The sequence below is a fragment of the Microtus pennsylvanicus genome, chromosome 1, assembly GCF_037038515.1.
Source record: "Microtus pennsylvanicus isolate mMicPen1 chromosome 1, mMicPen1.hap1, whole genome shotgun sequence".
In the NCBI taxonomy this organism is placed as follows: Eukaryota; Metazoa; Chordata; class Mammalia; order Rodentia; family Cricetidae; genus Microtus; species Microtus pennsylvanicus.
The window spans coordinates 125,728,240-125,752,895 of record NC_134579.1 but is presented as its reverse complement, the minus strand read 5'-3'; the positions used below and the strand labels follow the sequence as shown (position 1 = coordinate 125,752,895).

The following is a 24,656-nucleotide window of genomic DNA, read 5'->3' as shown; positions in this document are numbered from 1 at the left end:
CTGGATTACAGGGTAGAGACGGATTCCATACTTAGACATGAAATGTCTGCGTCATGTGCCCACCCACTGGAGTGCCGACCACAGTAGCATGACGGCCAGTTTCTTCTCTCTCTCTCCCCTTGAAGTTGGAGCCCACAGTCGGTCCCAGCATCTGGGACAGAGCGAACCCTCAACACGGAGCCACACTTGGAGTCAGGATTTTCACAGGACACAATCTAGGGCCTGGTTGACAGCCAGACATTAGCCGGCCTGCTCATACGTCACCAAGGATGGGTCCGATATGTGGTTTGAATGTGAACCTCACCGTAGGTTCATGTGTTTAAATACCTGATCCCTAGCTGGCAGTGTTGTCTGGGAAGGTTGAGGAACCTTTAGGAGGTGGGAGGGGGTCACTGCAGGTGGACCCTGGGGTTTTAGAGCCTTCCCCCTTCCTGTTCACTGCCTGATTTCTGAGTACAGTGTGACCGGGGGCTTCCCCAACAGGATGGGCTGTGTCCCTCTGGACCTGTGGTAAGACTTTTCTCGTGAGTCTCTTTCGTCAGGCAGTTTCTCACACACCTTCCCCTCACAATCATCTTTGGATGTTGCCTCCCGTTTCCCTGGTAACACACTGATTCCTAAGAAGGGGAAGTGTCCCAGGTGCCCCTTCTTAAGATTTAATTCCCCTAGGTTCTCCACTGAGGACTAGGGAAGCTTCTTGTCAGCAAAGTCACTTCTTTAATTTGTTTAAATCTATTCAATACAGAGTTTTTGGTCAAAATAAAAGAGGCCTAAATCATACCTCTGGCCTGGGTGGAGACATGATTTAAACTGCTCAGGATTCTGAGTACACATTGCTGTTTTTTAATTTTTTATTTATCTTATTTTATTTATTCACTCTTGGCTTCTTTGTTTGTTTGTTTGGTTGGTTGGTTTGGTTTTCCAAGACAGGGTTTCTCTGTGTAACAGTCCAAGCTGTTCTGGAACTTGCTCTTAGACCAAGCTGGCCTCGAACTCACAGAGATCCCCCTAGCTCTGCTTCCTGAGTGCTGGGATTAAAGGTTATCTGCCACCACCACCCAGGCTCCATTGCAGTCTTAACAGTCTGTCTCACTTGGTCAATCACCCGAATAGGAAAACATCCCTCTCCCTCTCCCCCACCCCGCCTGCCTGCAGAGTTGGACTCCAAGACATTAAAAAAGATGGAGGGGGTGGGCATGTGGCTCAGTGGGCAGCATTTGGGAGCCCTGGGTTTGATCTCCAGCTTAAAACTGGATGCCTCAGGACCATCACCGCAGTATTCAGGATGGAAGCAGCAGTGGGGCCAGAAGTTCAAGGTTATCTATCCTCGGCTTCAAAGAGAGTCAAGGCAAGCCTGGGCCAAAGGAGACCGTGCTCAGAATAGAATCAAATGGAGTTGTGGAGAATAATAATAGCCTTTAACAAAATACACACCCATACAACCCGAACTGTTCCCACCATTCTGAGGCTCACAGATCCTTACCTATGAGCATGGGTTCCTACTGTCTGGGTTCCTACCTGGAAGCCTTTCTCACCAAATCAATGCCCCCACCCCCGCATCCGTCCGTCCATCTGTCCATCTGTACCTGCTTTCCTGAGAATTAATTGACCAACCCTGACTCTCTCCCTTCCATGCCCCTCCTACAGGTAACCCACCTGCCCTGGTCTTTTCTCTCAAATGCCTGTAAAATTGTCTTCAGGTTTCCTTCTAAGTCCATTTTGGAGTATTTTTATCTATTAGACTAAAACCTACATCAGGGACCCCCTGAGTTCCCCGGTAAGGATGATACTACTGAAATTAGCTGTAAACCAAGCCAGGTGATTGTTCAGTGAATGCCGCAATCCTGTTAGAGGTGATGCATCTTCAGCGGCTGCTGAAGCGCGCAGAGAAACCCCATAAACCGCTCAACGTCACACGCCTGGAATCTCAGTCTGGCAAACAGATCTCAGGCAAACTTCAGAACATGTTGGAGACTTATAGGGGATTTGATGCCAGCCCAACATGAGTGAAGGAAGAGAGACTTGGAGAGAGTGAACAAACACAGGAAGTGCCTTGTGAGGTTGGACAAACCTCAGCTAGCTCCCTTCACTGGTAGGAATCCAGAGAAGCCCTGGGAATCAGCCCTCGGCAGAAAGGTGGGTGTAGAGCGCCCTCTGCTGCTGGCACCCGCTGGCTTCCTGAGGAGCCGAGAGAACTCAAGGAGCGGAGGTTTTGATACCCAATTTGTGGGTATCAATTTGCCTGTTCCCCAAGCTAGGTCTAGTCACCCATCTTCAATTAGCCAATTAAAAGAGCCAATGTAATAGAGGAAAGCGAAGAAAAAAAATATGAACCCAGCTGGGCTTGTCGACCGTTTCCACCCTGTCATGAATGTTGGGGGGGTGTAGGGTTGTAGGACCCTCACCTGAGCATCCTGTGACCCCAACTCTGCCCTAGCTGTACATGGATCCTGGGAGGGGCTATGGTAGAGAGGCCCTGGAAGACTAGGGAGACCAGCTCCATCTCTGATCCATCTATAGCTATAGGGATGCCCTCATCCCTGCTGGGGAAGAACTTTCCAGTGCAACCTTTTGGGGAGCACCCACACCCCTCAGGTTCCGTAAGGAAGTCCAATAAACACCTGTTTCTAGAGTGAACTTTGTTGGAAACAATCATTCTCTGGTTTGTCACTGGGACCTCTGGGGGAGGAGATATTCCTGGGAAGGAATTTTATTAACAACACTTTTTTGGTCCTGGAGTGTAAATTAACCTTGAATAATGCCCAGAGATACACACATCTAAGCAGTCCTTGTCGTGCCGACCCACACGCCACTGACCTGTCCATGTGTCTGTCTCATCCTGTGGGGTAGTCTGATAAGTTGTTAGAACTGCTGGGATCTCTTGTTATCATCATCATCATCACCATCATCATCACCACCACTACCACCATCATCATCATCAATTTATTTGGTTTTTGTGGAGAAAGGGTCACCATCAAGCCATGTCACATCACTGCTGACTGAGCTGGCTAAGCTGGGATACCAGGGCATTTTTCCAGCAAAGGCCAGCAAGGAAAGGCCAGCAGCAGCTGGGCAGGACTGCTGGGTACCCCTGGAAGAACAGAGCCCAGTCAGGCCACTTACAGCTAGTAATAGCAGATCTGGGACCCAAAGGTTCCCAGTGCCCTCTAGCAAAGGAGATGGATTCATGAATGGAGAAACAGGAATTCACCTCAGTAGCCCCAGAGCCCTGCCGCTGGAGGAGCCTGATCAAGGCTGCACAGAGACCCCTGAGGTCTTCTGTCCTTAATTTGGGAAAAATTCTTCTTTTGATGATGCCAACTGATGTGCACCTTCTGATACAGGAGCGTGTCCTGGGCGTGAGTGTGACACCACTGAGGGACTTGAGATCATTTGAGACCTGGATTGAACTGTCCTGGAGCTGCACACAGAATTTCAATTATGTGCTGTCAGCTATTAGGGCTGAAAGCTGACGGATCAGAGAAGCAGTGCGGCAGCCACTAGAGAGACCTTTACCTCTATCAAATTCTCAGACCGAAGGGTGATCCTGTCTCTACTAATCCTCAGACTGCATCCTCAGACCGACTGCTTCAGACGGTGTCTGAGCAGCTGTCTCCTCCCGGCTTGTATTCCTCTCTCTGCCCAGCCAGATGCCTTCCTGTTTCCACCTCCCTAGTACTGAGATTAAAGGCCTGTGACTCCCAAGTGCTGGGATTAAAGGTGTGAGCCACCACTGCCTGGTCTATAATGGCTTAGCTCTACACTCTGGTCTTCAGGCAAGCTTTATTTGTTAGATTACAAGCAAAATATCACCACAATGTGCGTCTGTACATTTCTTATTTCTACTTGAGCCTCTTTGAAGTGCATTTCCATAATTTTGGGTTACATTTTCACCATTTAGAACAAAGAGAAGGTGTAAGCCCCATATTTAATAACTGCTTAGGTAGCCCCTTTAAGTGCCTTCTCCTTCCCAGGAAACCCCATCCCCCTTCCCTCCTTTTTATCTGGGACTGGAGTTCCCTCTGGGTCCTGCCCACCAGTCAGTACAGAGTGAAAAGCTATTGATTTCAGGAACCGGGAAGGAAAATGCACAGGTGTGCACACACCCTTCTCAGACCAGTTCCTCGGGTGACCCCGCTTTGCTCACCAATCTGAATGCGACCTTTTAAAAGCTCACAGGTTATGTTTAAGGCCAGAGATGGAGCAGGGGAGCTCACACTGAGAAGGAAACCTTGGAGAGGCCTGACCCAAGGTGTGAGGATCCTGAACAGAAGGGACACCTGAGGTGAGGAGAGAGAAAGGAGTGGACTGGCCCCAGGCATCACTTAGGGGGGCCCAGCAGGTTTCAGGGGGCTGCAACAGGAGCCCTGAAGTGTACACACTCTTGTGTGTTTGTTTCTCTGTGTGGTCTGGAGCTTGAATGTGGAACACAGCCACTATGTGAAATCACATTTCTAAAGGAGCTCATACTTCCAAACGTTAAGCGCCCCTGCTGTAGGTGAGGGCCTGTCTTGTAACTGGAGAAACTGAGGCTTTGAGCCATTGCGTCATTTGTCCCAAATGACATCGCCAGCAGGCCTGGCTGAGACAGGCACTGGTGAAAGAGGCCATGTCTGGAAGGACCCTGTCTTCAGATCGCACCTGGCAACCCTTCCTCAGAGCTTTGGGGTTGTAGGAACTCACTTAGTTTTCCGGGCACCTGTTTAGTGGCTGTGATTTTCGCAGGTGACACTGAAGCTTACCCAGTCTTTTCAAGGGCCCAGAAACACCAGAGCACCCTGGGACAGTGGCGGATGGGGCTGCAGGGCTTCTCTCCCCAGATTCTTGGCCTGAAATTACACCCCTGAGATCAGCTGACCCATGGGAGGTGTGGGTTTTGGTGAAAGGGGAAAATAAGTTCTTTGTCACCCAGGGGATGGCTCCTCACCTGCTGGCTAGCAGCCTTAGAGAGATTCCGAATCCCAAAGTAGAAAGTTCTCACAACTTGATTGTGCCAATCTGCCCAGGCCCGTCTCTCCCCATCCCCACAGAAATCTCCCCTTCCTCTTGACAGGACTAAGGCACACCCCCAAGCCCAGATGGCCAGCTCCTCTGGACCACACATGCTGGAATCTATGTGCTTCTTATACCCATGGAGGAACTATGGACTGTAGCCGTGGCCATCTGGCCCCGGATCCCAGGTGAGATTTCACGTCACCTTTAAGTACCGACTGGGCTCTGAGAACCAAGTCCTACAGTCGCATTGCCAGGCCATTTGCCATTGGCGAGGACCCAGCTCTGACTTACCTCTGAGAGAGTCTGAATAGGTTCCACCTCCACCAGCACCAGCACCAGGGCGAGCCTCCCCTGGCAGAGCCTCCTTCCAGGCCGGACCAGAAGACATCCTTTGTTACTTAGGTAAGGCTCTGCTTCAAGCCCCTTGCTTTTTTTGTGTTTAATTGAATTTTACTTTTCTTTAGAAAACAGGTCATGATTGGGGTGTACCCCTCACAGCTTCCCTGATGGGAACTAAATCCTCAAAGTCCTGTGTCTGGAGGTGGGGTTGCTGGGAAGTCAAGGTGGGCAATGCTAGCAAGGTCAGGAGGGTGTGGCCCCAGGATGGTTGGTTAGTGGCTTTGTGAGAAGAAGAGAGGGCTAGGGAGTTGTTCGTCAGCAAGTGCTTGTGTGCAAGACTGAGGAGCTGATGCCCCCAGAGCCCATGTAAAACATCCAGCGTTGCTGAGTCTGGGCGCACGCCTTTAATCCCAGTAGAGGCAGAGGCAGGCCCATCGCTGAGTGGAGGCCAGCCTCATTTGCATATGGAGTCCTGGACAGCCAGACCATGTCTCAAAAAGCAAACAAACAAAAGCCCGGTGAGGTGCATGCCTCTAATCCTAGCAGAATTAGGGGGGACGCAGAAGTGTGCAGACCCTGGGGCTCAATGGTCAGTCAGCCTGATGAACAAGCTCCAGGTCCCAGGGAGAGACCCTGTCTCAAAACAAAAAGTGAAGACTCCTGAGGACTCACACCTGAGGCTGACCTCTGGCCTCTGTATGCATGTGCCTACATGTTCATGCATGCCTACACATGCATATACACATATGTACACCATAAAAGAAGAAGAGGAGGAGGAAGAGGAGGAAGAGGAGGAGGAGGAGGGGGGAGATGGACCGCACATCTTGCCAGATACTAAGCAGAGGCCACACGGTACACTTGGTCTTCCCAGTACCCAGCATCATGAATGAAATGAATTTTTTTATAAATGACCCAGTCTGCAATATTATATTATAGCAGCACAAAGTGGATGGAGACAATGCCAAGTCTAGCAGGACTCCAAAGGTCCCATGGGTCCACATTCCCAGATTCTCACAGAATCCTGCGGGAGTCTGGACATCTCTGTTATTCCCCTATAGTTCCTAGCTGGAACGCTCATCCCACTGTGATGGTATGAGGAGATGGGGCTCTTGGTGGTCAAGATAAGAATCAACAATGCCTTCCCGTGGGACAGGAGCAGACAGAATCCACAGTCTCCCAAGAGCATCAGTAGCGAGTGCCTCTGGCACCAGCTGCCAAACCCCCACCAGATCCTAGTCCACCCCGAACAATGGACAAGTCCCAGGCCCTCCTCAGAGAGGAGTTACGTGGTGGTTGGGACAGAAACCCAGCCTGGGAGTGTGGGACCTCAGGGATGCCACTGTGCAGGACAGGGCTGTCCTTTTGGACAAGGGAGGCATTAATTTTCTTGTTGTGGTCAACTACCTGACAATGGGCAACTTGAAGAAAGACGGGTTTATTCTGGCTTGCAGTTCCAGGGTGGAAGGCGAGGCAAGGAGGCAGGAGGGGCAGGCCGCTACATCTTCTGTAGAAAGCAGAGAGCAATGAAGAAAGGCCGCAGCCTAGCCCACTTTCTCATTTCATTCAGCATAGGATCCCAGCTTTGTCGCCCACGTTCAGGATGGGCCTTCCTATCTAGACAAGCTCTCATGGAGACTTGTTGGTTATAGATCTTGTCAACTGACAGTCAAGACTAACCGTTATGGGAGACCCGGGTGGAGGAAGGCATGAATGTGTAGGTAAGAGAGTGAGCATGTGAATGGGGCCTGTTGTGTCCAGTGCTGGGTCACCTCACTGCACCCTCTTCACCTCTCACCTTGCCTTGACCCCTAGGTCAGCCACATTCCTGATGGAGGTCAGCGTGAGGGCTGCTCTGGGACTCTCGCTCACAGGCATGTCTGGCCTCAGCCTGGTGTCCCCTGCCTGGTTCCAGAGCCCTTCCTTCTCCTATGGTGTCTTCATGCACTGCTCCTGGTCACAGGATAACCGCTGGAACCAGAGCTGTATGACCTTCGGGTCCCTGAAGGACATGCCAGGCTTGGCCTGGAAGGTGAGACACATGTCTTCCAGGGCTACTGGCTCTTGAGGAGTGGGCTCTGAAGGTCCTTAACTTACACCGTTTGTCCCCGTGTCTGAGCACACAGGTTCCTAAGCCCAGAAACTATCAGAAACAGCCAAGGAGCTTTCATAAGGTTCTGGGCTACACTCCTGAGCTTTGGGCTCTGCAGGCATGGGGCACATGTGACTCTGTCTAGAGGTGGCTCTTAGAATCTTTCTGCAACCCAGGAAAAGTCACCTTCTTCAAGCATACAGTCACCTGCTAGGAAATCATTGTCACGGATTAAACAAGTCTGCAGCGGTTCTGCAATGTACGCCCTGCCCACCCCGGCCTGACTCCACCCAAAGCACTGCTGGGCTTTAACCAATGAGAGATGAGGTGTTCGTGTCCTTATGGTTCTGCATGTCATGCTGACCCACAGTGGGGAGGGTGAAGAGCAGGAACCTAGTTCAGCACTCAGGAGGAAGATTATACAGCCTTCAAAACTGACCACAAAGGTGACAGTGCTTCCCCTGGTGATCCTGGCAAGCGCTTAATAAGGGCAGGGTGTAGTGATTCATTGACCTGGATTTTGCTTCTGTTGATCTGAGTAGCTGTGTGTCTTAAGACAAAGGACTTGCAATCTCTGGATCTCTGCTTATTGATAGGGAGAATGGGGTTATGATAACACATGGCTGTTGGGAACATCTCAGGGACTCACTGCGCCATAGGTCCAGTGATCGCCATGTCCCCATCCCACCTCCCTCTCTCCTCTCTCCTGAAGGTCTCTGCGGCAACGCTCCTGGGAGGCTGGGTCCTGCTGGCCATTAGTGCTCTTCTTCTTTTGGCCTGGGCACTGGCCTCAAGAAGATTATATCCCAGGAGGGGCTCTGGTCCAACACCCGTGGTGCAGGCAGCAGCAGGTAAACTCCTGCAGACAGTGCCGAGATCTTGGAGGGGACCACCCACATCCGACCCTAGCTAACGAGTCCTGTCGACCCCTGTGTTTCTCTTTGGTCCATCCGTTCTGTACCATGTTTACCATCGCTACCACTGCATGTTGGGTAGGCTGTGCACTGCCCGAGGATGCCCAACCAAGAGCTGAGAAAATGCTGGGGTCTAGTCCCCGCTTCACTTCAGCCTCAGTGGAGGAGGGTCGCTCTTCTCTAGTTGCTGGGAGCCTCTCATCTAATTCACCTTCCACCCCTCTCACCCTGCCCCACAGGCTCCTGTCTTCCTCTTCCTCTCCTGCCCTGACATACCTGCCCCCCCACCCCCACCCCCTGTGCCTCCCACCTCTCCTGTGCTCACAGACCAGACCAGCTGAGGGAAACAAGACCCAAATGACTGGTTTACCCACCTTCCAAGGGCTTCCCGTGGCAGGAAGAGGGAAACCCAAGTCTCTCTTTGCTGCCTCAGCCCTCCCACCCTGGCCTGGCCTGGCCTCCCCAGCTGCTCACTTCTCTCTGCTGCTGTAATCCCATACTCACCCCACAGTCCCTCCCCTCTCTGCAGGGATCTGCTTGAATCTTACTTCTGAGCCTGAAGCTGCCTTCTTCTCAGCAGGAGGACCCCAGCCAAGTGTGGATCGTTTTATTTCTAGCCTTACTGTTGCCACCAGGAGTTTCTTTTGCCTTTATTTTTAATAGATTCTTGATCTTTAGAGTTTGTGAGAATACACTTAGTTACACAGTGTCGAAGCTCCCCAGGAATCTGCAATTTGACCCCCCAGAATTCTACTCTAATGCATGTGGTGATAAACTGAGCAGAAAAAAATATCACCGTCTGCCAGGACCTTGGGCAAAGTGTGTGTGTGTGTGTGTGTGTGTGTGCCTTAGTCTCTAGAGTGGGTGGATGGAGACATGATGGGTGGATGGAGAGATGATGGGTCGATGGATAGATGGGTGAGTGGGTGCACGCACAGATAGGTGGACAGGTGGGTGGGTAGGTAGGTGAGTGGATGGGTGGATGGATGACTGGGTAAGTGGTTAGAAGGATGGATGATTTGATAGCTGGATAGATTGGTGGATGGATGGGTAGGTGCATGGAAGGATGGATGATTTGATAGTTGGATGGATTGGTGGATAAATGGATGGATATGTAGTGGTGGTAGGGGAAGGCAGGGCTCTGAGTGAGTCTTGGGATGACAGATCATCCCAGAAGCCTTTGCCCAAGACTGACTTTCCCTTTCTGCTGCTCCCAGCAGCCTCCACTCTTGTAGGCCTGCTGGTTTTTCCAGTCACTCTGGCTTCCCCATTAGCCAAAGAAGTCTGTGAAGGCTCCTCCGTGTACTACAGTGGAACATGCCAGCTGAGCTGGGGCTATGCCACTGCCATTCTCAATGCGGTCCTGACCAGCCTGCTTGTTGTCATTGGATGGCCTCAGATGACCACAAGCCAGAGGACAGCCATCCCCACCCCTCGTGACACTCAGGGAATCACCCTTGTGTCAGAATAAACAAATGAGCATCACCCAGGAAAGCAAAGGACAAACAAGAATAATCTATTCTACTGTTGTGGGAATTCTTTAGCCAATAGCCTTTTGGGTACTGGCCCATGAGGGCGTGGCCTGAGGTACTACATGTGGCCTGATAACCCAGACAGGAAGCTGGCAGTCTTAGTTTCTGTATACAGCTCCTAGCACTGACAGAGCAGAGGGCAACTGCAACTTTTTTACTGTGTTTCTCCAAATAAACAGTTGTTATCCTTTTTACGAGCTCTCGTGAACTTCCTTAATCATGTCTACACTCTACATACTCAGGTTCAAATCCCACCTCCTTTGTTTCCATGCTGTGTGACCTCAGGCAAGTTACTTCCTTTCTGGACTCATTTATTCTTTGGTAAATTGGAGGTTGGCATAATGCCTACTTTGTGGAGGACTTTGATTTGCCATATGTAAACGAAGCAAACATTTGCCGTGGCCTTGCCCCTGGCTCACAGGACTATGGGAACTCAGGTGAGAATGAAATATGTGGATGGAAAGTGTACAGAGGCACCCTGGGAAGACAGCCGTCTAATTGAAAACTCTTTTTTTGTTGTTTGTTTTGAGACAGGGTCTCGTGATGTAGTCCTGATTGTCCTGGAACTCTATATAGACGAGGCTGGCCTCAAACTCACAGACATCTGTCTACCTCTGCCTTTCAAGTGCTGGGATCAAAGGCATGTGCCACCAAGGCCTTCTGATTGGACACCCTTTCCATGTTTTTGCTCTTTTCTTATAATCCCTCCTCTCTTAGAGGATTGGAGGTCTTTATTTCCCATGAGATACTTAGTGACTCTGATTCTGTTGTATGCAGGACGGTGCTTCCTGCTGGGTGGGGCTCAGGACCTGCCCCACCTTCCACAAACATAGAGCACTGAGGAGGAAACCCTGCTCTTTCTGGGAGCTCAGCTTCCATCTGGTTCTGATGTCTGTCTGTCTCCAGACTTCCTGTCTGTAATCCTTTATGTTGACTGTCAACTTGACAGGACTGGGAATCATCGCCTCAGAAAGCAGGCTCCGTGCACACCAGCATGAGACTTTCCTAACTGGGTTGGCTGAGCCGGGATGATGCACTTGAATGTGCAGCACCATCCCGCAGGCTGGGTTCCTGACTGCACAAGAGTGAGAGGGCAGTTGTGCCCCAGCATTCAACAGGAACTCAGGGGTGGTGGGTTCCCAGCCAGGACTTCTCAGCAGCATAAAGGGATGGCACCCCCTCAGACAGGAGTCCAGAACCAAGGGAACCTCTACTTTTCCCTTGCATATGTATGAAACTAAGTCTCAGAGTTAACTCTTACCCAGGGACACACAGCCAAAGCACTTGTCATGGGAATTTCCACCTTGGGTGCCTAGAAGCACTGAACATGTAACTCTCCACACCAACGGCAACTGAAGTTTGAACACCAATGAGTTGCTTAGGCTTACATACAGAGCAATAAGTGAGGGCTGCAGGAAGGAGTGTGGGTGACATTAAACCAGCCACCCTGGAGATCTGTCCCCAGCATGAATGACAGTTTCTTTGTGGATGCATAGATGGAGAACCCTTCCTCTAGCCTTGCCAGCATACACACACTACGCTCTATCCCCCTGAGACCCTCAGGCCATGTACAATTAGAGCAGAACTGGGTACAACTGGTGGGGAGGAATGGCTAGACAAGCCAAAAAAGAGCCCGTGACCCTTCCTGTGAGCCGCCCAGCCAGGGTGAAGATGCTCGTGGCAGCTTTCATGGCTGCGTGAGCCTTAGCTTTTAGGTCAGTAGTCCACAAGCCCTGCTTGGACACAGCTGAACTGATGAAGATGGTGGCCGATCGCTTGGAGGATAGTTCTGTCCGACAGCAGGAGAGCTAGGATCCGAAATCTTCAAAGGATAGAGAAGGACAGAGAACCCCAGTCCAGGTGGCATCGTGAGAAAGTCATGCCTATTTCCATCTCTTTGGACGCTAGTGTATTCTCAATGCTTCTCACCGGTACTCTGGTGAGAATTCTCTCTCTCTCTCTCTCTCTCTCTCTCTCTCTCTCTCTCTCTCTCTCTCTCTCTCTCGGTGTGTGTGTTCTATATGGAGCACAAGTGTGTGAGGCCAGAGGTCAGCCTGGAGTGCTGTTCCTTGGGTACCATCAATCAGGTCCAAAGGAAACACCAATTCCCCAGACTCCAAACGGCAGCCCAAATATTCAGAGATAGGCTCAGGTGGCTTTCTGGTAATTAGATAAAGGCCAGAATTCCTCAGGAACATCCAGCTAGAGAGAAAGAGGGTCATTGAACAGCACCCCCTCCCACTGCCCTGCCTTGGTCATTCCTCTTTCTACTGGGACCTCCCCTGGGAGAGAGAGGGAGGGAAGGTGACTGTTCCCACCATCCTGGCATGAGAAGGTGAGGGCCTCTCAGACTCTGCCCTAAGCCAAAAAGATGAGGAGCTAGAGAGATGGCTCAGTGGTTAAGAGCACTGGCTGCTCTTCCAGAGGTCCTGAGTTCAATTCCCAGCAACCACATGGTGGCTCACAACCCATCTGTAATGAGATCTGGCGCCCTCCTCTGGCGTGTGGGCATACATGGAGGCAGAATGTTGTATACATAATAAATCTTTTTCTTTTTTTTAAAGAGGTCCTCTTGCAGAGGACCGTAATTTAAAAAAAAAAAAAGATAAGATAGTAAGTACCTATAATCACAGCACTTAGGAGGATCAGAAGTTCAAATCTAGCCTCAGTTAGCTTCTGCTGGATTGAAAGGTCAAGGCTAGCCTGGGTTACATGAAACCTTGTCTACACTTTTAATACTAGCACTTGAGAGGCAAAGGCAGAGGAATCTCTTTCAAGGTCAATCTGGTCTACATAGCAAGTTCCAGGCCAGCCAGGACCTCATCAAAACAAAAGCAAAAAAACAAAGAAGAAGCAAAATAACTAGACCCACACTTAGGTTTTCCACTCAGCTATATTTCCTCTGAATAGAACCACCTCTTAGTAAACACAAGACACTTGGGCAACACTAAAGAGAGAACTGCCAGGGCAGGGGACACTCCCCAACACCCAGCTCCAGGGCAGGAGAAAACACGACACACAGACATCAGCTGGTAAGTGGAATAAATAGGAGGCACTCAGATCCACAAGCACACAGGCTGGAGGCACGAGGGGCGGTAGGAGATCCTGTGCTACACTCCACACTGGTCAGTTACAAAAATAAATAAGGGTCAGGGGTTTGGACTTGGCTGTGCTAAAACACCACCCTTTTTGGCAGCCGCCCTGTGGCAAAATAAACCTTTATCCGCTGGCCCTTACTCCCATCTTAGAAAGATGAGGGATCTGGCTGGGAGGTGACCATGATCATCAGGTCGCCTCCATTCCTGCTGCCCTGGGCTGTCCATGGAGATGCAGTAAGGGCTCATTCTGTCCACTCTGCCCACAGAGTGGAGGGCAGAGGTTTGACTCAGGAGGTGTGACAGAGGGAGGACATCACAAGGCTACAGAGTAGGGCCAGGCTGAAGGCCCCTGGAGATATTTCAAACCACTCCTGTCTCCTCTCTCTCCCCTCTCCAAACTCCTACTTGACATTCCTTGAATGCCCCAGAGGCTACAGGTCCGGGGATGAGCTTCTGCTGTGACTTTTGATTTCTTCTGCACTCAGACTGCTTTGCTGGGGGATAGTGAGCAGGCACACCAGTTCATCCCGGGACAGTATCTGGCTTGGCAGGTCTTGGCACGAAGGTGGAGAGGAACCATTCTCAGACCCACCCGTCCCCAGACCACCATCATGGAGCACAGATCAATCCTGTCCCGGGGCCAACCCCTGGCTCGTCCCTCCTCTGTTCTGAGTGAACTAAGTACTCAGAGAAGAGCTAGTTTACCTGAGCAGGGCTTCCACAAACACAGTCTACAGGCTTCTGAGCCCAGGTCCACAGCTGAAGGCTGGGAGGTCTCCCCTAGCAAGGGGAGTAAGGGCCAGGCTCTCATCAGGAGCTCCCACCTCCCTCCTAAAAACAGTTCCTGCATCCCCAGGGCACTCGCAGGATGCCCTCTTAAAAGTCTCCTGGCAGTGGGCAGGGCAAAATCAGAAAACACAGCGAGTGAGACTTGACTCCAGCAGGACTGTGGGAAGCTGTGCGCTTCTGATTGGGCCATGCAACAGACCTCAGGTGACTCAGACACGGCTATGCCAGTAGCCCCTCCACCAAGCCAGTGGTTCTCTAGTGGGGCACATCTGCTGTGCAGGGACTTTTGGGTCACCTTGGGCGATGGTACGGGTAACATCTGGTGGTTTGAAGCCAGGGATGATGCTTAGACATCTAGGACTTTGAATGTGAGCAATGCCTAAGGGAGACCTTGCTTTAAGCCGGCCTGGCATAAATGTTCTGGAACACTGCCAGGTACAGAGGAAGGAACAGGGACAACAGGCCCAGAAGCCACCTCTACTTACAACCCCAGCTCCCAAGAGGGGGAAATCCCAGTCTCGGGCAATCTTTGGTCAAACAGGAAAACATAAGGCTGAGCTGGGCTCCTCCGCGCCACCGTCCAGTGGCCAAGGTCAAGGGTATAGCTCTCACACAGCAGTCCACACTAGTCTACAGACACCAGGACCTCGTGCTGGGCTGCAGGAGGGGAAGGTGTAGACGGCAGCAGGGAAGCCTGGCTGCTGCAGCCCTCACTTGTTCTCGATCAGGATCTGCACTTTGTGCACCAGGTCCCGGGCCAGCTGCAGGATCTGCTTGGCATTGTGCCGCTCGGCCATTTCTGAAAGAGAAAATACGCTCATGAGCAGCCTTGTGTGTCAGCCCCGGGAGAGTCCTCGAGCTCCTGGTGTGAAGTCCTGGGTGTTCCCCCCTCAGAGTGACTCTGACAGGAGCTATGCACTGCCAGATCTTAGCTTCCCCATCCGTAAACTGAGGAGTGTAACAGGAAGTCACTGCATGACATTACTATGGAAACAGAAAGAAGTGATGCTGGCTCAGAGTGTGCTGGGAGAAGGCTGGTTCTTCCACCCTTCCCTGCAGGCAGAACTTCTGAATATTTTACAAGTCTGTGTCAGGCCAGGCACAGCAATACATCTTTAATTCCAACACTGGGGATGCTGAGGCAGGAGCATTGAGAGTTAGAGGCCAGCCTGGGATATACAGCAAGATATTTTTCTTAAAGATAAAAGGTAGTATAAAGCAATGTGGCAGATTTTTTTTAAGATTTACTTATTTATTACATATACAGTATTCTGCCTGCATGTGTGCCTGCACACCAGAAGAGGGCACCAGATCTTATAGATGGTTTCAGCCACCATGTGGATGCAGGGAGTTAAATTCAGGACCTCTGGAAGAGTTGTCAGTGCTCTTAACCTCTGAGCCACCTCTCCAGCTGCCCCCTTCCCCATGTGGCTGATTCTTGAAGACTCTATGGGAAGGAAGAAAGCCATGGGTGGTGAGGAGGAGGAGAGGGAAGAACTATCAAGAGTTACACAAATGCTTAGATCTTCAGATCTCTGTGTACAGCAGGATAATTTGAAGCTTGACTTTGTCACAGAGAAACCATTTCATAAAGAGAAAGAACCTAAGACCATGGTTTCTAAAGCAGATGCTGAGGTACCCCTAGGGTTCCTAGTAAACTCTTGGGGACATTGTGGGATATGCAGTCATTTGGAGGGGAACTTGGCAACACTCACCAGTTCCACGCACGCAGTAGGGATAAAAAGCAAGGACTGTGTGAAAACTTGAGGAAGCAGGAAATGGGGGAAGGGAATATGACCTCATCGTGAGGCGTGCAGATTTGTGCATGGCCCGACAGGTGCAATATTCCACAGCCAGTGGCTGCACCAAGTAAGGGAGGAAGGGAAATGGGGTTTCCTTCGGGCTGTGGGTGTTAAACAGCTTCTGAGTGGTGAGGACAGGACAAAGGTGTCACATGGTTTGGACCTCACGCCTTACCACTGGGAACTTTGGTTTGCATGGGTGCATATTGCAGAAAAGTTAGGGGTGCCCTGGACTGAGGAAGTTTGGGAACCTGGGGGTGTTGAGGCAGGAGGATTGTGCTGTGCTAAAGTGCGGAATGCTTTGAGTTCTCCACACACTTTCAAACTGAAACAAGCAGAATGCCCAATAACAAAGGGTGCTTAGTAAATCACAGGGTAGTTGTGCAGGGTGTGCATACTGCAACCCTGAAAGAGAATCACAGGTGAGGGGCTGGAGAGATGGCTCAGTGGTTAAGAGCGCTGGCTCACAACCATCTGTAATGAGATCTGTTGCCCTCTTCTGGCATGTGGGCATATATGGAGGCAGAATGTTGTATACATAATAAATAAATCTTAAAAAAAAACACGGGCAAAATTTTTGAAAAAGTAGATATAACTGGATTCTGTGATGGTAACAACAGAAAATAAACCACTATGGAAAAGAATGGAAAGGTAAGTAGGGGTTGGGGCAGAGTTTTATGTAGCCCAGGCTGGCCTTGAATTTACTATGTAGCTGAGCATGACCTTGAACTTATGATCAGTTGAGATTCTTTTTTCAAATTTAGTTTTTTGAGGAGTACCATATTTACATAATTACTGCCTCTTGCTCTCCCCCTACAAGTCCTCTCTGTCCCCCTACTTCCTTTAAATTTCATGTCCAAGAATAATTATTATTGTTACATATGTATGTATATAGAAATATTTCCTGCTGAGTTCATTTGCACAGATATGTGTTTAGGGCTAATCACTTCAGATTGTGTAACCTATCAGTGGGGCTCATCCCTGGGGAAACCGATTCCCTCTCTCTGCCTGTAGCTCTTCCTCTGGAGGGGAGGCCTTTTGAGTTTCACCCATCCTTGTTAGCTTGTCAACAGGTGTTGTCATTGTTCCCATCATGTGTAGGTGACTAATCCTTCTAGATTTTGTGGGTGCAGTTCCCCTATCATATACGATCTGACAGCAGACATTCTGGTCCTCAGAAAAGCCTTTAAGAAAACCTCAAATATCCTCATGATAAAAGTCCTAGAGAGTATGATTCAGGAGGACATGTCTCTCCGTGATAAAGGCTATATGTGACAAACACACAGCCAACATCATCCTAAGTGGAGGAAAGCTCAAAGGAACCCCATTAAAATCAGGAAGGAGACAGCACTGTCCAATGTCCCCATTCCTTCTCAATATAGGACTTTAAGCACTATCTGGGACAAGAGTCAAGAAAAGGAAATTAAAGAAATACAGACTAAAGAAGACAAACTAAGCCAGGTGGTGGTGGCCCACGTCTTGAATCCCACCCAGCACTTGGGAGGCAGAGGTAGGTGGCCTGTGAGTTCAAGGCCAGTCTGGTCTATAGAGCCGGACAGCTAGGGCCATTACACTGAGAAACTCTCGAAAAACAAACAAGCAAACAAATAAGAAGCCAACCTATTCCTATTTGCAGATGACATGATACTGTATATAAAAGATGCTAAATATCTTATCACAAAACTTCTAGAAACGATCAACACTTTCAGCAATTTGCAGGATACCTAACGAACTTACAGAATCAGTGACTTTCCTATACAGCAACAGCTAAAAAGCTCAGAGATCATGGATCTCTTTGTAAGATCCCAATTAAGATAGGCCTCAGTGTGAAACTTGAAACATTGTCACTGCTAGGGACCACACTCCCACTCAATCCGCCTCAGAGAAAATAAAATATCTAGGGATGAACCTCACCAAACAGGTGACAGACCTCTGCAACAAAAATCTTCAAACCTCTGGAGAAATATCGAGAAAACACTAGAAAATGAAGATCTCCCATGCTTATGGACTAGTAGAATGAGCACTGTGAAAACAACACCTCTGTCAAGAGCAATTTACAGATTCAGTGCAACCCAATCAAATCCCCATCTCACAAAAACAGAAAGAAAAAAAAATCCTAAAATCCATAAAGACCCACGAAGACCCAGGATAGCCAAGGCAACCTAGAGCAGGAAGAACAATGTTGGATGGCAGTAACATTCCAGGTTTCAGAATATATTACAGAGTCATAGTAATAAAAACAGCTTGGTCCTGTTACAAAAACAATGGAACAAAACAAAAGACCCAAACGTGAGTGCAAATAACTACAGTCATCTATTAATTGACAAAGATTCAAAAATAATGTTAGAGAAAAGAGTGTCCACAATATAAGCCCCTGGGAGAGCTGGATAGCCACATACAGAAGAATGAAATTAGACGCCTATCTATCACCTTGCATAAAATTAACTTCAAATGGATCAAAGACCCTGTGCTGCTTGACACATCTGTAGTCATCTTCAGCTGTGAAAATGCCTCCATAAGATCAGGCTGTAGGCAAGCCTATGGGGCATTGTCTTAGTGATTGACGAGTCTTAGGGTTTCTAGTGCTGTGAAGAGACACCTTGACCATGGCAACTCTTATAAAGGAAAATATTTAATTGGGATGGTAGTTTATAGTTCAGAGGTCAAGCACAAGAAAAGGACCAGAGTTCAGATCCTCACACCCTTGTAAAAACCAAGCATGGTGGTATGCCTTTGTAAGCCCAGTGCTGGTTTGTCTATTTTGTTGATTTTCTTGAAGAACCAACTCTTTGTCTCATTGATTGTTTGTATTGTTTTCTTTGTTTCTATTTTGTTGATTTCAGCTCTCAATTTGATTATTTCCTGCCATCTAGTTCTCTTGGGTGAGTTTGCTTCTTTTTGTTCTAAAGTTTTCAAATGTTCTGTTAATTCACTAGTGTGGGATTTTTCCAGCTTCTTTATGTAGGCATTTAGTGCTATGAACTTTCCTTTTAACACTGCTTTCATTGTGTCCCATAAATTTGGGTATGTAGTGTGCTCATTTTCATTGAATTTTAGGAAGTCTTTTTACAGAGAAGCAAAAAACACCAAATGGAAAAAAGAAGGCATATTTAACAAGTGGTGCTGGCATAACTGGATATCAACATGTAGAAAAATAAAAATAGACCCATATCTATCACCATGCACAAAACTCAAGTCCAAATGGATCTCAACATAAAGCCAGTCACACTGAACCTTATAGAAGAGAAAGCAGGAAGAACACTTCAACGCATTGGCACAGGGAACCACTTCCTAAATAGAACCCCAGTAGCACAGACACTGAGAGAAGCAATTAACAAATGGGACCTCCTGAAACTGAAAACCTTCTGTAAAGCAAATGACACGGTCAACAAGACAAAACGACAGCCTACAGAATGGGAAAAGATCTTCACTAAACCCACATCAGACAGAGGTCTGATCCCCAAAATATACAAAGAACTCAAGAAATTGGACACCAAAAGACCACATAATCCAATAAAAACATGGAGTACAGACCTGGACCTAAACCTAGACCTTTGAATATATACCCAAAAGTGGTATTAGTGGGTCTTGAGGAAGGTTTTTCCTAATTTTCTGAGAAATCACCACACTGACATCCAAAGGGGTTATACCAGCTTGCATTCCCACCAGCAATGCAGAAGTGTTCCCTTTACCCCACAACCTCACCAGCATAAGTTGTCATGAGTGTTTTTGATCTTGGCCATTCTTACAGGTATAAGATGGAATCTCAGAGTTGTTTTGATTTGCATTTCTCTGATGACTAAGAATGTCGAACATTTCCTTAAGTATCTTTCAGCCTGGTTGGTTTCTGGTGTAGGCGAAACTCATGAAGTTTGCCAATGGTAATTTCTTAGTTTTGGTGTCAAACATCCCAGAAACACATAAACTAGCACTGCAAGTGAAGGGAACTAGGAAATTACTCCACTGCTGGGCACCATCTTTGTAATTGCCAGTAAACCAAACAGTCCTAAACATAAAATTCTACTACACGGCTCAAATCCAAAATCATTCCAAAAGGGAAAACTGGCTTGAGAGAAACTTAGTCATGTTCCCTAGGTGGTTTTCTCCTTTTCTAGAACCTTCTTTAAGTTTTGGGGTGAGAAGTGAGGGATGGAGCCCAGGGCCTGGTGTTGGTCAGTGCTCTATGAAGGAGCTGCAAACCAGCTCTATCATTGTTTTCAGCATCTAATTATTGTTTAGGTGGCAATAATGCTAGCAATTGCCTTGCTCATTGGGCCCTCACGGGACCTGTGAGGACCTTTTCATGTCTCATCATTAATTCTCTGGACTTCCCTCGAGGGAGGACGTGTTTGCAGCATTTTTTTTTCCCCTGAAGAACGAGGCCCAGAACATGATGTCAGTTAGACAAGGCCACACCCAGTGACCTGCTGGGCCCAGACTCTAAGCACCTACTCCTTGCCACTCCCAACTTCCCCACCCACGAATTCTGTGGGGCAGACCCTGATATTTCACAGATGAAGGAGATGTTCAGAGGGAGGGCAGGACCTTGTCACGGGGCACAGCTGGCCACTGGCGAAGCCAGGTGCTGCCCCCAAGCCTCAGCCTGGAGAAAACGACCTGGAGCATGCTGAGATCCCAGCGGGTGAACAGAGGGCTGAGGAGACACTCAGTGGGTAAGGGAACTTGCTGTGCAAGCAGAAGGGTGGAGGCAGGGGAACAACTGGGCCGTCAAGCTGCTGGCATCTGGAGCCCCGCCCCCAGCCCTGCCCCTTGGTACCATTGAAGAACTTGATGATGTCTGTGAAGTCCATGTTGTTCTCCAGGATGATATCTCGGTAGACTTCTACCAGTGCCAGCGCGATGAACAGGACATAGTGGGCAGAGGACACGTGCTTAGCTGCCCAAATAGTCTCCCACACAGAGAAGACGTCGTCATAGACCAGCTCTGTGGGACACAACACACATGCGCATAGGAGCTGGTCCAGAACAGAGTGCAAGGTGAGCCCTCCCTAGTCCTCCCTGCAAGCACCCCGCTTCTCTAGGTGACAGTCCCAGAGCAGCCCTGTGCTCACACCCTGCTGCAGCAGGCAGAACTCGGGCTGGGAGGCAGGAGGCCCAGACTCGGTCTGAGCCCGTGTGAAGAATCTGAGCATGTGCGGGTTTGATTGGCATGGGCCTGTCCCTGCCCGCCCTCTCCTACTGCCCTTCCTCTCTCTTCAGCAGCATTCACAGGTGGCTCTCAGTGATAGGCAAGCTGGTTGCTGCCTCAGCCTAACAAGGAGATGGAAGAGCCCTGAAGACGGTGTTTCTCAACCTTCCTAATGTTGCGGCCCTCTAACACAGCTCCTCATGTTGTGGTGACCCCATCCATAAAATTATTTTCATTGTGACTTCATAACTGCAATTCTGTTACTGTTATCAAATGTAACATAAATACCTGATAGGCAGGATGTATTTTCATTGTTACAAAGTGAACATAATTAAAGCATAGAGATTAATCACAAAAAACAATATGCAATTATATATCATGAAATATTTATTTCTAACTACAAATAAATGAAATTTTATCTTGAAGCATGGTGTAGCATGGGTAACAGTCTTATTAGAACAGCAGTAAACTACACTGCTAAATTTTTCAACAGTATGTGCAAAAAGCCAACATCAGTGCCAAGACTGAGATTGCTTCTTCAGTTCCTAAGACCATTGGAAATCTGTGCTTTCAGATGGTTTTAGGCCACCCCTGTAAAAGGGTCAGTTGATCCCAAAAGGGTTGCAACCCACACGTTGAGAACCTCTGCCTTAAGAGCAAGGCTACCAAGTCCAAAAGGCTGGCACTGGGTCTCAAGCCCTCACTACCCAGCCAAGGGCTGTGGGCTGGTGCTGTCCCATTCCAGCCTCTCCACACCTCAACCTTGCCTGGGCCTGCTGCTCACAGTAAAGGACCAGAGATGAGCCGGTCAATGATACTGCACAGCGTGGGGCAGATGGCTGACACCACCACGCAAATCAAGTGCTCCTCGCCTCACCGCAGGTTTGCACAACAGCGCACATCCCGAGGCGACACTCCTGCTAAGTCCATCAGGAAACACGCTTGACATCCCATCAACTGAAGAGCTCTTGATCTCGGCTAAGCAGGAAGGCAGATGGGAGGGACTCACCCCAGAGATGGTGGAACCAAGTTTGGGCCCTGGCTCCCCTATTCCTAGCTCCATATTTGACTTCTTAGTTTCCTCACCCGTGAAACAGAAATCTTGGCGTGTATGTGTTCATGTGCACGTGTGTGTGCATGCCCATGGAGGCCTGATATTGACGTCAATGTCCTCTATCGACTTCCACCTCAGGAAACCCAGAGTTCATTGATTTAGCTGGGTTGGGTGGCCTCACAGAGCCCAGAGCTCACCAGTTTGGCTGGGCTGGTGGCCAACTTGCATCTGCCTTCCCATCACTGAATCACAGACATGTAACATACATGGCTGCACTTGGCCTTCTAAACTTCTTAAAGTACTAACTAAATTATTGATTAATAATTAATAATTTAATTAATAATTATAATTAATTAAAAATAAAATTAATAATTGACTTATTAATTAAAGTCATGGTGCACATGTGTGGAGGCCAGAGGAAGCTTGTGGGAATAGGTTCTCTCTTTTAACCAAATGGATTCCAATGATCAAATTCAAGTCCTCCATCTTGGTGGCAAGCACCTTTATCACCTTGTTGGCCTCCACACCTAGGTTTTATGTGAGTGCTGCGATCCAAACTCAGGACCTCATACTTGTGCAGACACTCTATTGGCTGAGCTGTCTCCCAAGGCACCGAAATAGGGATTTTATGATTCCTATTGTATAGTCATTTTGCGATAAGGATAGATCTGAGTAAAATGTTCTCTCTTCTGTCACCTTTGCCCCAGTGCCCTTCACTCCCGTGTCCTCCTCTGTCACCTTTGCCCCAGTGCCCTTCACTCCCGTGTCCTCTTCTGACACCTTTGCCCCAGTGCCCTTCACTCCCGTGTCCTCCTCTGTCACCTTTGCCCCAGTGCCCTTCACTCCCGTGTCCTCCTCTGTCACCTTTGCCCCAGTGCCCTTCACTCCCGTGTCCTCTTCTGACACCTTTGCCCCAGTGCCCTTCACTCCCGTGTCCTCCTCTGTCACCTTTGCCCCAGTGCCCTTCACTCCCGTGTCCTCTTCTGACACCTTTGCCCCAGTGCCCTTCACTCCCGTGTCCTCCTCTGTCACCTTTGCCCCAGTGCCCTTCACTCCCGTGTCCTCCTCTGACACCTTTGCCCCAGTGCCCTTCACTCCCGTGTCCTCCTCTGTCACCTTTGCCCCAGTGCCCTTCACTCCCGTGTCCTCCTCTGACACCTTTGCCCCAGTGCCTTTCACTCCCGTGTCCTCCTCTGACACCTTTGCCCCAGTGCCCTTCACTCCCGTGTCCTCCTCTGTCACCTTTGCCCCAGTGCCCTTCACTCCCGTGTCCTCCTCTGTCACCTTTGCCCCAGTGCCCTTCACTCCCGTGTCCTCTTCTGTCACCTTTGCCCCAGTGCCCTTCACTCCCGTGTCCTCCTCTGTCACCTTTGCCCCAGTGCCCTTCACTCCCGTGTCCTCCTCTGTCACCTTTGCCACAGTGCCCTTCACTCCCGTGTCCTCTTCAGCCTCCACTTCCCCATCATTACCACCCCAGATCCCCAGGCGGCGGTCTGTACCTCGTTTGAAATCCAGCAGGAACCAGCGGTAGCAGAAGTAGAAGTGGGTGTAGTCCCCATTCTGATGCATCAACTCGAAGAGCTCTGAGTCCAGGATCTGATGGAGGGAGGGCAGGCCGTCAGCCCCCTGGAAAGAGCTGGGCACAGCGGAATCCTCTGGCTGTGTGCTCACCCTGCACTCCAGGCGGCTCCCAATGAGTGCAAGGGTGCAGACCTCTCCAAAGAGGACTTATGATGGCCAGGCCTCAAATCAGGGGAAGCAAGTTAGAGCAACGAGACAAGCTCACACCCAAAGTGACAGACAGTAGCAAATGTTGGCAAGAATTCAGAGTGAACAGAACCCTCACGCATGGCAGATGGGAATGCAGAATGGTACAACTCTGCCCCTGCCTCCCCAGCACTGGGTTTACATAAGGGTGTGGGGATCTGAACTCTGGTCCTTTTTCTTGTGTTGAGCCACATCTCTCTCTCTCTTTCTCTCTCTCTGTCTAGTGTGTGTGTGTGTGTGTGTGTGTGTGTGTGTGTGTGTGTGTGTAGATCAGAGGACAACGTGTCAATTCTCTCCTTGTACTTTGTGAATTCAACCAATCAAACTATAGTCTCTGGGTTTGGCAGCAATCAACCCTGATCCATCCTGTTTCTTCACATTTAGTGGCGTTTTTGAATCCCACCAAAGCAGCAGCAAGAGCCACCTTGGGCTGGAGGGCATTCAGAGCTCCAGTCTGCGTAGGTTCCCCTGCAGGATTCTGCCTGAAACCGCCGTCGGACCTGCCTCTTGTAGAGTCTGATTGGCAGCTAGGGAAATGCATACCAACAAAAACTTTGAGATTTCACATCACACCCAGTAGAATGGCCAAGATTGGCAGAACAACCAACACCAAATGCTAGCCAGGGTGGAGAGGGGCACACTCACTGCTGGAGGGCTTGGGATGCAAACTGGAGCAGCCATTGTGGAAACCAGTGTGGAGAACGCGCAAAAGCCTAAAAGGAAAACTAACTTCTGACCCAGCTGTAGCACTCCTTGGCATGTGCTTGAAGCACTCAGCGTCCCGCTCCATAGTTTGTGCTGCTCTAACCACAATAGCAAGGAAATGGAAACACCCTACATGTCCTTCAACAGGCAAATGGGAGATGACGATGTGGTACTATACACAGAATAGTATTTAGCTCTAAAGAAGAAGAAAACCACGTGTTTTGAAGGTAAATGAATGGAGCTAGAAAAGATCATATTGAGTGAGATAACCCAGACTCAGAAAGACAAACTCGGTGTGTTAGCTCTCATCTGACTCTCCGAGCTGCAAATCTTCAGACGCCAGTCCACAGCCTCCAGTGACTGCAGAACAGGAAAGTGAGAAAGGGGTAGGGGGGCCAGGGAGCAACAGAGAGGGGAATAACG

General features: G+C 49.3%; 2 protein-coding genes across 4 annotated transcripts in view; one reads left to right on the top strand and one right to left on the bottom strand.

Annotated features, from left to right (window-relative positions):
- Positions 1–4,024: 4,024 nt before the first annotated feature.
- Positions 4,025–10,154, top strand: Lhfpl7 (LHFPL tetraspan subfamily member 7). 2 transcript variants are annotated; one of them, XM_075957768.1, is made up of 5 exons: positions 4,025–4,285; positions 5,054–5,180; positions 7,147–7,363; positions 8,136–8,274; positions 9,555–10,154. In XM_075957768.1, the coding sequence occupies exons 2-5, from the start codon at positions 5,143–5,145 to the stop codon at positions 9,806–9,808; spliced, it is 648 nt and encodes a 215-aa protein (XP_075813883.1). In that variant the 5' UTR covers positions 4,025–4,285; positions 5,054–5,142; the 3' UTR covers positions 9,809–10,154. The 2 variants fall into 2 exon arrangements, with proteins under 2 accessions (XP_075813883.1, XP_075813892.1); XM_075957777.1 differs by lacking the exons at positions 4,025–4,285; positions 5,054–5,180 and adding an exon at positions 6,140–6,186.
- Positions 10,155–12,748: 2,594 nt separating this feature from the next.
- Sgsm1 (small G protein signaling modulator 1) overlaps positions 12,749–24,656 on the bottom strand; it is a 74,127-nt gene continuing 62,219 nt past the window's right edge. For both annotated transcript variants that reach the window (XM_075983339.1, XM_075983331.1), the window contains 3 exons: positions 23,261–23,357; positions 20,336–20,503; positions 12,749–14,555 (listed from right to left, as the gene is read on the bottom strand). In XM_075983339.1, the coding sequence (XP_075839454.1) occupies positions 14,467–14,555; positions 20,336–20,503; positions 23,261–23,357 (354 nt within the window). In that variant the 3' untranslated portion in view covers positions 12,749–14,466. The remainder of the gene's footprint in view (positions 14,556–20,335; positions 20,504–23,260; positions 23,358–24,656) is intronic.